A 16,376-nucleotide genomic window follows, 5' to 3' on the forward strand; every position below is an offset into this window, starting at 1 on the left:
TTTCTATCCTCAAGAATGTACTATGTGCACTAAAAAGAATGTGAACTCAGGTTTTTGGGGTGCACTTCCTTGAAAAATGCTTATTAAGTCCATATGGTGTAATTCCTTATTTATGTCTGTTGTATTGATTTTCTGTCTGCTTGATTTGCCTTATTGATATGTGGGTATCGAAATCCCTTAGTACTGTTGTGTTGCTGTCTGTTTCTAGAACTGTTAATAGTTGCTTTATATATTTTGATGCTCCTTCATTTAGTGCATATATATGGATGAGTGTTGTCTTCCTGATGTATTGTTCACTTAATCATTATATAATGATCATCCCTGTCTCTTGTTACCTTTTTTACATGGAAGTCAATTTTATATTATTTATGCATGGCTGTCCCTGCCTTTTTTTAAAAAAGATTTATTTATTTATGCATACAAGAGCTGGGGTACAGGCCAAAGGTGCGGGGGGTGGTGGGGTGAGAGGATTCACCAGAGACAGAGTGGGGAACAGAACAGGCAGACTGAGCAGTGGGCGAGTCAGGAGAGGTTTGCTGCACCATGTGGGCTACTCCCTGGCCGGCCAGGGATCAAACTCTTGCTACAGAGGCTGCGTATTGCTTCATAGTGCTGTGTTTAATTCTTTGTGCCACCAGGGAGGCCCTGTCTCTGCCTTTTTTAAGGTCCCATTTGCCTGTAGGGTTGTTTTCCAAACTTTTACTTTGAGTCTGTGCTTATCGTTGGAACGCCAGTTGATTGCAGTTCAGACCACTGAGATTTAGGGAAATTTTATATATATATATATATATATATATATATATATATATTATTTATTTTCTAGAGGTTTTTGCGATTTTTCTCTGTCTTTTGTTTATGTTTTCTTCACTTTTATTTTAATAGCTGCCTTTTTCTCTAGTGTGTGGATTATCTTTTTTGTTTTTCTGGGAATTTTTCTTCTGAGGTTACCATTAGGTTTATAAATTTAAGTTATAAGCTTATAACTTATGTTAAATTGAAAGACAGTTAATCTTAAGGTTTTCCCACCAATACACATTTTTTTAAAGATTTATTTATTTATTTATACAAGAACCGGGGTGCAGGCCAGATTTGTGGGAGAGGGTTCACCAGAGACAGAGCGGGGAACGGAACAGGCATACTGATGAAATACACTGCTGAGGTGAGCAGTGGGTGAGACAGGAGAGGTCTGCCACACCATGTGGGACCCTCGTCGGCCAGGCTGGGATCGAACCGGCGCTGCAGAGGCTGCGGACAGCTTCACAGCGCTGCACTCAACCGCCTGTTCCAGGGGAGGCCCCCCAATACCCATTTTAAAAAAAGATTTATTTTATTTATTTATGCATACAAGAGTTGGGGTATAGGCCAGAGGTGTGGGGGGAGGGGTGAGAGGGTTCACCAGAGACAGAATGGGGAGCAGAACAGGTAGATCTACTGAAATACACTGCTGAGGGGAGCAGCGGGCAAGACACAAGAGGTTTGCTTTGCCATGTGTGTTAGCTCCCTGGCCGGGGATTGAACTCAGGCTACAGTGGCTGCTGATAACTTCATAGTGCTGAGACTTTACCCTTTGCGCCACCAGGGATGCCCTAATACCCATTTTTACTTCCCTTCCCACCCCATATTTTGATTTTGGTGTCTTGTTACTTCTAGTTGAAGTTTTTTTTTTTTTTTTTTTTTCCATTTTATCAAAGTCCCTCTCATATTTCTTGCAAAGTTAGTTTAGAGGAGATGAATTCCTTTAACTGTTGTTTGTAAAATTCTTTATTGCTTCTTCAGTTCTGACCTAGATCAAGGTCAAGGACTCTTGGTTCTATGTTTTTTTTTTTTCCTTTCAGTACTTCTAATGTATCATACCATTCCCTTCTAGCCTTTAAGGTTTTTTTTTTGTTGTTGCTTATTTTTTATTTTTGCTGAGAATTATACTTATAGTTTTATGGGGACTTTACTTCTGTGTGAGTTTGTTTTTCTTTAGTTGCTTTCAGGATTCTGTAAGTTCATAGTTTTTGCCATTTTAATCATAATGTGTCCTTTGGAATTATTTTGTTTGGAATTCTATGACTTCCTGAATCTGCACGTTTGTTTCCTCCACTAATTTCTTATTATTTATTTATATAGGTATTCTGCACCTTTCTGTCTCTCTCCTGGAACGTTGTGAATGTTGTTGTTCTTGATGCTGTCTCATGTTTTCTTTATTTAAAAAAAAATATTTATCATACAAGAGCTGGGGTACAGGCCAGAGGTGCGGGGGTTGAAAGGATTCACCGGAGACAGAGTGGGGAATAGAACAGGCAGATTGACCTAGGTACACTGCTGAAGGGAGCAGCGGGCAAGTCAGGAGAGGTCTACTGCGCTATGTGGGTTGCTCCCTGGCCAGCTGGGGATCGAACTTGTGCTGCAGAGGCTGTGGACAGCTTCACAGGTTGCATCTTAACTCCTTGCACTACCAGGGAGGCCCTGTTTTCTTTATTTTTAAAAATACTTTATTCTTTTTGTTGGTGTTTTTGGCTGCTTTTACTACACTATTTTCTATCTTGCTGATTAGTTTCTTTGCCTCATTTTGTCTACTGTTAAACCCCTCTGTTATATTATTTTTTAATCTTAACTATTGCATTCTTTATTTCCATTTGGAACTTTTCACATTTTCTATGTCCTTGTTGTATTTCTCATTTTGTTCATCCATCGCTCTCTTAATAATTAATCAGCATCTTTTAAAAAATATTTATTTATGCATACAAGAACTGGGGTGTACGTCAGAGGTGGGAGGGTGAGAGGATTCACCAGAGACAGAGTGGGGAACAGAACAGATGGACTGACTGAAATACCCTGCTGAGGGAAGCAGCGGGTGAGTCAGGAGAATTCTGCTGCACCATGTGGGTTATCTCCCTGGCTGGAGATCGAACTCTTGTTGCAGTGACTGGTGATAGCTTGATAGCACTGTGTCTTTAATCCCTGCACCACCATGGAGGCCCAATAATTAGTCAGCATCTTTAAGGCTATTGCTCTGAAGTCTTTTGGTAGTTTGGTCAGTTCTGTTACATTGGGGTTTTTTACCAGGGTTTTGTCTTGATCCATCAGTGGGGCACATTCCTCTGCCTTCTCATTCTATTTGGTGCTCTTTGATTATTTCTGTAGATCGAGCTAGACTGCTTCTCTCCCAGTCCTGCTGTAATGGTCTTGTGTTAGAATTGAAGGTCACATGTTATTGGCCTAGGGTATTGGTTTTGGATGCTGTGCTTTTCAGTTATGGTGTTGGTTGAAGCCTCATAACCATTAAAATGACTATATCTAAGGAGCCAGCAGTGGGGGAATGGTCCAGGTACCCAGACTACAGAATAGGGGCCATGGATACTGGTGGTTAAGGAGGTCACTCCAGTGGAGTTCAAGGTCATAAGCCTCCTTGGGTACTGTAGCTGCTTGGCCCAAAGGAAGAACCTGCAATTTCCTGTCAGGTCAAAACCGACTTATACAGAACATTAAATGTTCTCCTAGAAGCTCCAGACTGCGAGTCACATTTCAACTTCAGCCTAGTTCTGCTCTCGGTGGGTTTTGTGGGTATAGTCTTTCCCCTGAAGCACAGGCAAAGCAGAGTGACCAGGGGGCTATGGGCCTAGGCCGCAGGAAGGCACTGTGTGAAATTGCAGTCTGGTTAGTAGATAGACTGTTCAGAGACCTGTCAAGCCCAGATGGTGGAAGGGTGGGTGATTTGGGGGATGACTGATTTAACTACAAGCATCCCCAGGTGACATCTACTCCACTTTAGTCCAGCCGGTATTTTCTCAAGGAAACATGTATTCTCTTGACTATGGTAATCATACAAGCTACAGAAAGGCCAGGGAGTCTGGACAGAGGAGGAGGGATGAATACTTCTTAGGAACACCAATGTTATCTTAGAGTACCCCTGGCTGCTCCTGTCATTACCCTCTCCATCATTCCTGCATACTGAGTTCTCAGGGAATCATGCTAACCTGGTACAGTAGGTCGATGAGTTCTGGAAGGACCTAGAGCCTGGTTAGGGACGGGGTGGGTGCCTATCCCTGTGCCCCAATACTGTGTCTGGTGGTATCATATTTCAGACTTTTTTACCCATTGTTTCCAACTTTTGGTTTCTGTCTCTCCCTGTTACGACACCAAGAACATAAGTTTGAAATGCTCAGATCTACCTTCTTGTAGATTTGTTTATTATCCACTGGTTCCTTTAACCTGTTTTTTTTTTTTTTTTTTTTGCATGGAGAACTGGAGTGTAGGCTAGAGGTGCAGGGGGTGAGAGGATTCACTAATAAAGAGTGGGGAGCAGAACAGGCAGATTTACTGAAATACACTGCTAACGGCACCAGTGGGTGAGACAGGAGAGGTCTGCTGTGCCATATGTGGGTTAGCACCCTGGCTGGGGATCAGACCCAGGCCATAGCAGTGATAGTGCTGAGACTTAACCCCTAGGCCACCAGAGAGGCCCAGTCTGGTTTTTATTGATGGCTATTTAGGTTAATTCCTATTTTGGGGTCCTGTGGTAGTAAGGAAAGTGGATGAGATGGAAGGGCATTCTGGGCAGGGGATATGGCCTCAGGAGCAAGGAGATAGGAGAATGGAATGTCCTTGTCATGTATGTGAGGAATAAAGAGAAGGTAGGCCAGGTATCATCTTTTTCTTCCACAAGCAGGGAAAGTGGATGTTCCCATTTTTCATATAGGGACACGAAGTCTAGAGAAGGGAAGAATAATTTGCTGGGCATATGCCTGTGAGAGGCAGAGCTGGAGCACAAACCTGCCCTTTGTGGAGGCCAGGATGAGGGAGGAAGAGGGAGGCAAGAGACATGTGTCTAGGTAGTGACAGGGATAGAGAAGACTGAAAATGCAAAGACAGTGGACAAATAGTCCTATGGGTCAGAGAAATGGTGGTGTTCAAGGCCTGTATGAGAAGCTCACTTATATGAGAAGCTTTGAGTTGAGGGTCTTGGTGATTATAGGGAGGTCCTGAAAGTTTCCCTGAAAGTAACAAAGCTGGGCACAGGTCACATCTCCCACCTGATGCCTCTTCTGTAATACCCCTTATTTTCCAGAATCGTTGCAATGTGCCGGTGGAGCAGGCCTCTGAGTCACTGCTGAAAAGCAAAGCCTGCTTTGGAGCTGAAAACCTCATGAGGGTTCTGGGGAACTATTGCCGCCTTGGTGAAGTGCGCACCCATATCCGTGTGGGTGTTGTTGGTAAGGCCTGGGGAGGTAATGGGGGTTGGCCTCCTTCCTTGGGCAGAGGCTTACTGAGGGAAAGGATTCTGGGAATTTGATAACTACTTTTTTTGAAGAAGCAAGGAGTGATTTAGTATGTGATTTGTAATTTGAATTTGTGGGCATGGGAAGGCATAGTCAGAATTATTACCATGCACTGAGTGTTAAAACCATGGACCAGATGCTAGGAGCTAGACTTGGTGCTGGCCCCATCTCATCCTGTCATAGCTGTGGGAAGGAGAGGTGAATGGCTTCTTTTCATAGATAAGAACACTGAGGTCTAGAGAAGGGAAAAAGGATTTGTGAAACTCAGCCCTGGGAAAGGCAGCAAAATGGATGCTCAAAGCTGGGCCTGTCTGATATCAGAGCACTGGGTGAGATATGGTGGAAAAGGAACAGGGAAATGCAGAGAGACAGAGATAGACCATCAGGGAGAGGAAGCAATTGGTAAGAGTAGGGCACTGAGGGAAAAGGTATAGATACATATGCCTGAATAGACAAAGATCTGGGAAGCCAAATGGTGTAGTTGGTAGGGAGTGGAAAGGGGAGACATTTAAATGGCAGAGGCATGCAGAGAGGGAGATATGATCAGAAAGAATACCAAAAGGAACGTAGAGACAAATATGTACACAAGTCTGTAGAGACACAACACATGTAGAGAGGTAGATGTGTATACCCGAAGAAAGAATGAGAGCGAGACAAACACAGGGATATACAGTTTCAGAGACATGCATGAAAGAACAGTTAGGAACAATGTGTTGACACAGGAACTCACACACAGGACTGTATCCACATACGGAGCCACAGACGTGACTGACCTACATGTTTGGAGACATACTTAGAGGCAAACCCCAAAGAAAAACACATGTAGACCAAGCCTTTCCCCTATTCCCCCCAACTCTGCTCCCCGCCCCCGCCCTAAGCAAATCAAGCAACAGAGATAGATACATGTGCCCACGTTCACTCAACCCTCAGACTCAGTCTCGTACCCAGAGTCACAGACAGAGACAAATGCACAGACATGTATATCATGAGACAGGTAGATATGTACAGAGGTAGAAATAGACTGAAAGAAAGAGGGTTAGGGAGATACAGATAGAGAAAAAGACACAGAGAGGCATACATGTAGAAAGGTAAGTCCACAAAGAGAAGGACAGGTACAGAAGGAGACTGAGAGGAGTTGGCATAGAGGGAATTCAAAAGAGACAGAATTGGTTGGGGTGGGGAGAATTAGAAAGTATAGTTGCCAGAGTGAGAGACAATGAGACAAACTGGCAAAGAAAGAGTGATTAGATACATACACAGAAAAATGATAAAGAAAAAGACTGAGTAGGCGAGAAAGACAAAAAGACAAAAAGCAGCATTGTTTAGAATGAGGAGAACCAAAACAACAAGAGACAGGTAGGGGCAGAACCTCCACACACAAAGGCACACCCATGAGAGAGAAGTCTACATGTGAATTCTAACACTCAGAGAAAAGTGAACAGTGAGAGTAAGACCTGGTGAAGGAGAAACCTATAAAGACATCTGTAGGTTGAGAGGTACTCATAGATGCCCAAACAGAAAAACCCTCAGGTGGACAGCTACTCGGAGAGACTGGCATCTGGAGATGAGCCCCATTTCCCACCAACCAGGAAATGGTTCTCTGATTTACAGATACTTCCTGATGTCTATCCTCTGTTGGATCATGTCATAGAAGCCTTGTGTTGAGCACCTCTCCCGGGCTGGTTGTAGACTGGAGATGAGTGTCTATCCATTGTGCTCACAAGTGGAGGAGAGGAGTAAAAAGGGCATGTAGGGGCTTAGTCAGGGTCTGGGGCAGGAAGGCAGGAGGCCAGGCTCTCTTTTTGGCCCCTATGGCCTGGTCACTGCTCCTACTTGGATTTCCTACACACAGATTGGACCAAATATTCCTGAGTGGCCTTCCTGCCCTGAGCCACCTTCTTTTCCTTTTTAGGCCTTCCCAACGTTGGGAAGAGCAGCCTCATCAATAGCCTGAAGCGCAGCCGTGCGTGCAGTGTTGGAGCTGTTCCTGGGGTCACCAAGTAAGCACCTGTCTGCTCTCTTACACCACAACTCCATGACCCTACCATTTCCCCAAATTCCATACCTTCAGCCCCTGTCCCTTTACTTATCTCAGACCAGCCTCCAATTCTAACAGTCCTCATTTACCTGGCATACCCTGGGTTTGTGCCAGATGCTCAGTTGGGTGCTTGTCCCTGTAGTTCCTTAAAGCCTCCTAACAACCATACAAGATTGTGCTATGAACAAGAGGCTCCAGCTCCTAGATAAAGCAGCTGAGGTGCAGAATCAGAAGCTTGCCCAGAGTCTTACAGCTCAGCTGCAATAGTGGAAGTTAAATTAGAATCAGTCCCATATAAGTAGGGTACCAGAGTCACTGACCCCTACATTTCTCCACCTCTATCTGTACACTGTTTATACCTCACCCCTTCTCCCAACTATGTGCTTTGCCTCGAGGATGCCAAACATATCTGAGCTCATTGATATTCTGCATGCTTTCTGTATCCTTTCCTAACCCAGGTTCATGCAGGAGGTCTATCTGGACAAGTTCATCAGACTGTTGGATGCCCCAGGCATTGTCCCAGGACCCAGTTCAGAGGTGGGCACCATCCTTCGTAACTGCATCCATGTGCAGAAGCTGCCGGACCCCGTGACCCCAGTGGAGACCATACTGCAGCGCTGCAATCTGGAGGAGGTACATAGGCTCTTATTCACAACCTACCCCACTCCACAGGTCCTTCATTCTTTCTCATGATTTCTTCTTGTCACAGGTTTCCAATTATTACGGCATCTCTGAGTTCCAGACCACTGAACACTTTCTGACAGCAGTGGCCCAGCGCTTGGGGAAGAAGATAAAAGGAGGCATATACAGTCAGGAGCAGGCAGCGAAAGCTGTCCTGGCTGACTGGGTGAGGTGAGGGCTGTTGGGCATTAGACTCCATAAAGGAGCTCATCTGTGTTCAATGCAGTGGCACTGAACCGTTAGTCCTTTGTCTTGTGGCCTCCCAGTACGAATGAAAGAGGTTTCCCTCCTCTGGAAACTCCCCTGGGTAGTCCCAGGGCCAGGTCACTTCCTGCTCAGGAATTTATGCCCAGTGATTATCCAGTAACTCAACTGCTTGTTCAGAAGCCACTGTCTGGGTTTTCTTACACTCTGATTGGTCATTTGCTTTCTTAATGACATCACACCAATTTCCTCCCATTCCCAATGCAGTGGGAAGATCAGCTTCTATACACCCCCACCTGCCACCCACACTCTGCCTGCCCATCTCAGTGCTGAGATTGTTAAAGAGATGACTGAGGTCTTCGACATTGAGGATACTGAGCAGGCCAATGAAGACACCATGGAATGTAAGTGGGGGCGAGAGGACTTGTCTACCTGGCACTCGATCTTGCCCTAGTGGAGCCACACAGTCCTGATAGCAAATCCCATATTGACCTCCTATTCCTTGGCCCTATTCTGGCTTTCGGAAAATTATTTAACCAGCTCCTAGCTTATTATTTTCTTCCACAAGGTGAACAATTCTAATATGGGTCATATGGTGTGGTTGTGGGCTGTTGGTAGATGGGAAGAAATCAGCAAACTCCTGGGTGCACAGTGAGGTGCTCAGGAAATATGAGGTTCCTTTCTTATCTCTTAGGACCTGGAGTGAACTGAGACACTCCTCAAAAACCTTTCTTTCATGTTGCCCCTAGGCTTTTCCTTAGCTGTTGCATGTCCATTCCTAGATTTTTATTCTCACCAACATTGGTGAGTTACAGAAAGTTTGTGTTAACTGAAAGGCACATCATCAATGGCAGGCAAGGTGGCATTCAAGCCAGTTCTCCCTCCCTGTTGTCTACAAGACTCCCAAATCAGAGTAGCTGAGTGGCTAAAAGAATGGTCTACCTGGACTCAAATTCAGGTTCTGTTTCTTGTTAGTCTGTGATGCTGCACATAAACTGCTTCTCGTTTATGTCTCGATGTCATATATAAAACAGGGACAATAGCACCCACCCAACAAGATATTTGTGAAGATTGATTTAATATGTAAAAACAGGGCCTCCCCTGGTGGCGCAGCGGTTGAGCGCTGGGCTGCGAAGCTGCCTGCAGCCTCTGCAGCGCCGGTTTGATCCCCGGCCACCAGTGAGGGCCCTACATGGCGCGCAGACCTCTCCTGCTGCCCGCTGCTCTCCTCAGCAGTGTACTTCGGTCCTTCTGCCTGTTCTGCTCCCTGCTCTGGCTTTGGTGAATTCTCTCACCTCCCGCACTTCTGACTGTACCCAGTGCTTGTATAATAAATAAATAAATCTTAAAAAATGTTTTAAAATAAAAAAAGTATGTAAAAACACATTAAAAAAACCAGTGCCTGGCATATAGTACACGATTGGCAAATATTAGCAATCATTAAGACGATTATTTGCTGGGCTACTGAGGTGTGACTTTTAGAAACTCCTGCAGGAAGTTTGTTCTGCTATCTACAGCACTGGCTTATGGTTCCTTCTTTATCCACCCTGCACAAGAAAGGTCTTCAAGCTCTGTGGGCCTGTGGACACTTTGGGGCAGTGAAGAAACCCCTTATTGGTTTAGCTTCTAGTTTCTCTATTTTTCTTGAGGTCTAGTACTTTTCCTGCCCTGGGCCTTTTAGTATTTTTGGATTACAGATAAGGACAAGACTTGCCTGCTTCATAGTTTATTCCTCATGTAGCTTCAGGCAAGTCATCCCCCTTTCTGAACTCTATTCTCCTCTTCTATGGAGTAAGCAGTTGGAAGAATTTGAGCTTATGTTTTTATAAAGATGCTTGACCCTGGCTGCCTGTGAGGGGAAGAGGGGCTCCCATACTGAATATGCTCTTTGGTTAAAGATTGAGGTCTGAGATATTGAGAAGAGGAGAGGTTAATGGTGAGTGTGTCCTAGAGGAGTTGGCCCTAGAGTTGGATCTTGAAGAGTGAATTGAGATTAGCATTCCAGGTAAATTTAAAAACAGGCATGAAAGTAGTGCAGACCAGGGCAAAGGGCCCATTTGTAGTTTGCACTGGAGACAGTTCTAGGCAAGGGGCCATGGGGGAGAAGGAGATAGGACTTGTTCTAGAGAGGGACTCACAGTTGCTGCAATTTTAAGAGCACTGTCCCAGGTCAGTGTATTACAGGCATCCTCTGCTGTGACTTGTAGTAGCTCTGTGTTATAGGACTTGTGGCATCCCCATTTTCCAGATGAGGAAGCTGAGGCTTAGAGGCCAGGTTCAGCAGGCTAGTGACCTACTGCAAAACCCATGTCTTTAGCCACTTGTCATGTGGCCTCCCAGAAGAATGAAATTCTCTCCCTGTTTCCCTGGAAACTCCCCTGTGAAGTGACCATATATCCTTCCCACTGAGTCCTGACCAGGGGGTTGACAGCAGGGAGGCCTAGGGCCTTAACAGTGGTGTTGGTTGTGTTAAAGGCTTGGCCATTGGAGAATCTGATGAACTGTTGGGTGACATGGACCCGCTCGAAATGGATATCAAGTGGCTCCATTCTCCGATGGTGAAAATAGCAGATGCCATGGAAAATAAAACCACGGTTTATAAGGTACCTCTCCCCTTTCTTCATGGCAACACTTTCCTTTACCCAGGGCTCTGGAAAGTGGTCAGTCTCTTCCACCTGGCTTCCATGTAGTCTGCCTGTAATGGTTGGGTGTCATTTCCTGTGGGTTCCCTGGGGTCCTGGCAGGATGCACTCTTTGCTAAGCAATGGCAGTTTCAAGGAGGAGGTAAGTTCTCTCAAGCAGGTTTCCCAGTTCTGGCTCCAGCCCAAATAATAGGTATCTCTATCTAACCACCCTGTTCAAGTTGCAAATCTGGGTATCTCTGACTCTTCCCCCTTAACTACTATCTGGGAAACCATACAGTCACCAAGTATGGCTTCTTCTTCCTAAAGGAGAAACTGTCCTCTCTTGAGAAACTGGTACCTTTTCATCCCTATAGCCTTAACGTATGTTTCCATTCCTCTCTCAACAGATTTATAATGGCCCAATCTGACTATGTCACCTCCCCTTTCATGGCTTTCCAATACCTACTATCAAGTCAATATGCCTGAGGCCTGTTAAGAAGACCTGCATGGCATTTTATGACTCCTGTAGCCTTTTTTCTTCTGCTAGTCCTCTCATCTCTGTCCTTCGGGGGGGTACAATTTAGTGGATTTCAGACCTAAACATCTGCACTGTACTGCAAAGCATATAGACTGTGGGTGGGGGTAAAGATTGGAAAAGCATGGATCTAAGGGCCCTAACCTACACTACTTTGTGGGTAAGGTAAGTTTTTCTTGGAGGCCTTGATGCTTGCACCACATCTTGAAAGCTGAGGAGTTCTCTGAGCAGATGGGACAGCAGCACAGGCAAGGGCCCATCCTATATTCAGGTCAAGGCCCAAAAGGATGAGAGAGAGCGGGTATTTTAGGGAAATCATAAGTGATGTGGGGTGGCTGGAGTTAGGGTAGAGGCAGGGAAAGATGAATCTGAGTCATTCCACAGAGTTCTTGCATTTGACATTAAACTACCAGTAACAGGTAAAAACTGAAAGTTGTTTATTTTTTTTCTGGTGAGAATTTTAATTTTTTTTCCATTTTGTTTATTTTTTTAATTAGATTTATTTATTTATTTATACAAGCACTGGGTACAGTCAGAAGCGCGGGAGGGTGAGAGAATTCACCAGAGCCAGAGCTGAGAACAGAACAGGCAGACCGATGAAATACACTGCTGAGGGGAGCAGTGGGTGGCAGGAGAGGTCTGCGCACCATGTGGGACCCTCGCCGGGTGGCCGGGGATCAAACCAGTGCTGCAGAGGCTTTGGGCAGCTTCGCAACCCAGCGCTCAACCACTGTGCCACCGGGGAGGCCCCATTTTGTTTATTTTAAATATGTTTTGTTTTTACTTATTTTTCGACTTGGTAATATATGTATATGTTATAAAATTTATTTTCTTTCATGGTATAAAATTTAAAAGGTACTAAAGTGTATGCTGTGAAAAGTAAGTCTCCTGTTTCTGTCTGCCATTTACCCTGCCCCCTACTTGAAAGCAGTCATTATTAGCTGACTTAAATGTTCTTTCAGAGCTCTTTCATCTTTATATATACACACATATATACATGCACACTGATACAGAAATCTATTTTAATTTAAATAGTAGCATGCTACTTGTATTATTCTGTACTTTGCTTATTGCACTTATAAATGTATGTTGTAGACCCACATTATTACTTAAAATGTTGTCCTTTATTTTTCATGGTCATATAATATCAGGAAGGGTTTCTTAAGAGGGAAGTGGCATAGTCAGGTTTGTGTATTAGAGCTATCATTCTGACAGCGAGGGTAAAAATCAGATTAGAGAGAAAAGGGCCAGGGAAGAGGCAGGGAGTCCAGGAAGGAAAATGTTGCCAGTCTTCCTTAAAAGACAGTGAGGCCTGCATTGGGCATGGGCAGCAATCGCGTCATATTTATCCTCACATATATATATATATATATATATATATATATATATATATTTAGTTTTAGTAGTTTTATTTTTACTAACTTTTTTTTAAAGATTTATTTATTTATGCATACAAGAGCTGGGGGACAGGCCAGAGGTGTGCAGGGTGAGAGGATTCACCAGAGACAGAGTGGGGAACAGAACAGAGAGCTTGACCAAAGTACACAGCTCAGGGGAGCAGTGGGTGAGTCAGGAGAGGTCTGCTGTGCCATATGGGTTGCTCACTGGCTGACCAGGGGATTGAACTCATGCTGCAGTGGCTGGGCTAGCTTCATAGGTTGCATCTTAACCCCTTGCGCCACCACCCCTTGTTTTGTCTGCTCTGGTGTGGTCACCAGTTTTCCCACCACCAAAGCACCCATAATCCTCCATTACAGCCCCTTGCGCTCATCTTCCCACCTGTTTTCTCCTCACCCTTCCCTCCCCTTCCCTTCTTGGATGCTTCAGATATGATCAGATTTCAAGGGTGGGTTTTAAAGTTTGCCTTTGTCTGATCCTTTATTTGTTCTCTATGTTCCATCTGTAAGTGAAACCTTCCAGTATTTTTCTTCTTCTGGCTCACTTCACTTAGGATAATTCCTTCCAGCTCTATCCATGTTGCTGCAAGTGGCACGAGTTTACCAATTTTGATTGCTGAACAATATTCCATTGTATATATACACATCTTCATCATCTGTTCTGGGACACTCAGGTTGATTCCATATCTTGGCTCTTATAAATAGTGCTGCTATAAACATAGAAGAGCAGGTTTCCTTTTGAATTAGTGTTTGTGTTCTTTGGGTAAATATGTAGGAGTGGAATTTCTAGGTCATATGGTAGCTCCATTTTCAGTAGTTTGCGGAACCTCCACATAGCTTTCCATAAGGGCTAGACCAGTTTACATTCCTACCAGCAGTGTAATAGAGTTCCTGTTTCTCTACATCGTCCCAGTACTTGTTTCTGGTGTTTTTGATGTGGACCATTCTTACAAGTGTGAGGTGGTATCTCATTGTGGTTTTGATTTACATTTTCCTGATTAGTAGTGATGAGAATTTTTTCATATGTCTATCGGCAGTCTGCACGTCTTCTTTGGAGAACTGCCTATTTAGCTCATCTGTCCATTTTTTTATTGGGTTTTCTTTTTGTTGAGTTAGATGGGCCCTTTGTAGATCTCAGATCTTAGTTCCTTGTCAGATATATGGTGTGCAAATATTTTCTTCCATTCAGTAGGGTGCCCTTTTGTTTTGGTCATTATCTCTTTGACTGTACAGAAACTTTTCAGTTTGTAGTCCCAGTTGTTTATTTTCTCCTTTGTTTTAGTTGCTTCTGGAGATGAATCTGTAAGGGGGCTTCTGAGGTTTGTGTCATGGAGTGCTCTGCTTGTTTTCTTCTTTGTATTTTATGGTTTCATGTCTTACATCTGGGTCTTTTATGCCTTTTTGAGTTGATTTTCATGTATGGTATAATATGGTGATCCAGATTCATTCTTTTTCATGTGGTAGTCCAACTTTCCCAACACTATTGAAGAGGCATTTGTTTCAGTGTATATATTTTGCTCTATTGTTATATATTAGTTGTCCATAAATGGGTGGTTTTATTTCTGGGCTCTCAATTCTGTTCCATTGGTATGTGTCTCTGTTTTCTTCCCAGACCATGCTGTTTTAATTATTATGATGTTATAGAATAGTTTGAAGTGTTATACTTCCATTTTTCCCCCTTTTAGTCAGGAGAGCTTTGGCTATTTGGGTTATTTTTGTGGTTTCTGTTACTGTACTCTTGTCTAATTGCTCTAGCTATGAATTCTTATATTATGTTGAATAGTAGTGGTGAGAGTGGACATCCTTGTTTTGTACCAGATCTTAGTGGAAAGGCTTTCAGTTTTTCACCATTGAGAATGATACTATTTGTGGGTTTGTTATATATGGCTTTTATTATATTAAGATACTTTGCATTTATTCCCAATTTTTTCAAGGGTTTTATCATAAATGGATGCTGAATCTAATTAAATGTTTTATCAGAGTCTGTTGATATGATCATGTGTTTTCTTCTTTCCTTTTTGTTGATGTGGTGAATTATGTTGATTGATTTTCAGATGTTGAATCATGTTCCTGGTATATATCACTTGGTCAAAGCGTATAATCTTTTTCAGGCATTGTTGGATTTGGTTTGCTAAGATTTTATTGAGGATTTTTGCATGCTTGTTCATTAGTGGTATTGGTCTGTAGTTTTCTTTCTTTGTGTTATCTATTTTTTGGCTCTGGTATTATAGTATAATGATGGCCCCATAAAATATGTTGGGAAGAATTCCTTTCTTGAGTTTTTGAAAGAGTTTGTGCAGAATAGATATTAGTTTGTCTTTGAAGGTTTTGTAGAATTCACTTGTGAAGCCATCTGGCCCTGGGCTTAAGTTTTTTGGGAGAGTTTTCATTACTGTTCCAGTTTCTTTGGTTTGCTCAAGTTTTCTATTTCTTCCTTATTCAGTCTTTGATGATTATATAGTTCTAAGCCTCTGTGCATCTCATCTAGGTTGTTGAGTTTGTTGCATATAAATGTTGATAGTAGTCTCTTATTATCCTCTGATTTTCTGCAGTGTTTGTTGTAATTTCTCCTCTTTCATTTTTGATCATATTTGTTTGAGTTTTCTCCCTATATTTTTTAGTGAGCCTTGATAAATGTTTGTCTATTTTGTTAGTTTTTTTAAAACAACCAGGTTTTGGTTTTATTGATTTGTTGAATTGCTTTTCTGATTTCTTTTTCACTTATTCCTGTTAAATTTTTGTTATTACTTTCCTCCTGAGTTTTGGCTTTGTTGGTTCTTTTTCTGTTTCCTTGGGGTGGGAGATATGGATGTTTATTTGGGCTCTTTCTAGATTCTTTTTTTTTTTTTTTTGTACTAGCCTTGCCATTTATTTAATTATTTATTTTAAATTTTATTTTTATATTCTCCATACAATTGCAACCCTCTTATTTTAATCCCAACCCCTCCTTTCCACGCCCCCCCATAGTGTGTCTCTGGTTCATAGTTGTTTGTTGATTTTGATTTTTTCTTTCTTATAGTTATTGTTTTTCCTGGTCCCTTATTTAGGTTTTCTAGATTCCTGCTATGAGTGAGACCATCTGGTATTTTTCTTTTTCTTTCTGGCTTATTTCACTGAGCATGATCCCTTCCAGCTCCATCCATGTTGCTGCAAATTGCATGTGTTTATCTTTTTCGAATGCTGAGTAATATTCTATGGTGTATACGTACTACATCTTGATCCAGTCATCTATTTTTGGGCATTTGGGTTGTTTCCAAAGCTTAGCTATTGTAAATAGTGCTGCTATAAACATAGGGGTGCAGGTGCTCTTTGGAATTGATGTTTCTGTGTCCTTTGGGTAAATACCTAGGAGTGGAATTGCTGGATCATATGAAAGCTCTATCTTTAGTAGGTTGAGGAATCTCCACACAGCTTTCCATAGTGTTGGACCATTTTGCACTCCCACCAGTTTGCAATGCAGGAGAGTTCCTTTTTCTTCACATCCTCGCCAACATTTGTTGTTGCTAGTTTTTAATATGTGCCATTCTCACTGGTGTGAGGTGGTATCTCATTGTAGTTTTGATTTGCATTTCCCTGATTGTAAGTGATGTTGAACATTTTTTCATATGCCTGTTGGCCATTTGTATTTCT

The 16,376-nt window shown here is 42.9% G+C and overlaps 1 protein-coding gene across 2 annotated transcripts in view; it reads left to right on the forward strand.

Annotated features, from left to right (window-relative positions):
• GNL3L (G protein nucleolar 3 like) overlaps positions 1 to 16,376 on the forward strand; it is a gene marked incomplete at both ends in the record, with an annotated part of 64,933 nt that overhangs the window by 38,231 nt on the left and 10,326 nt on the right. For both annotated transcript variants that reach the window (XM_084258480.1, XM_084258479.1), the window contains 6 exons: positions 5,057 to 5,201; positions 7,180 to 7,267; positions 7,764 to 7,938; positions 8,015 to 8,157; positions 8,458 to 8,594; positions 10,666 to 10,793. In XM_084258480.1, coding sequence (XP_084114606.1) covers positions 5,057 to 5,201; positions 7,180 to 7,267; positions 7,764 to 7,938; positions 8,015 to 8,157; positions 8,458 to 8,594; positions 10,666 to 10,793 — 816 coding nt within the window. The remainder of the gene's footprint in view (positions 1 to 5,056; positions 5,202 to 7,179; positions 7,268 to 7,763; positions 7,939 to 8,014; positions 8,158 to 8,457; positions 8,595 to 10,665; positions 10,794 to 16,376) is intronic.

This window comes from Talpa europaea, assembly GCF_964194135.1.
Source record: "Talpa europaea genome assembly, chromosome: X".
NCBI lineage: Eukaryota > Metazoa > Chordata > Mammalia > Eulipotyphla > Talpidae > Talpa > Talpa europaea.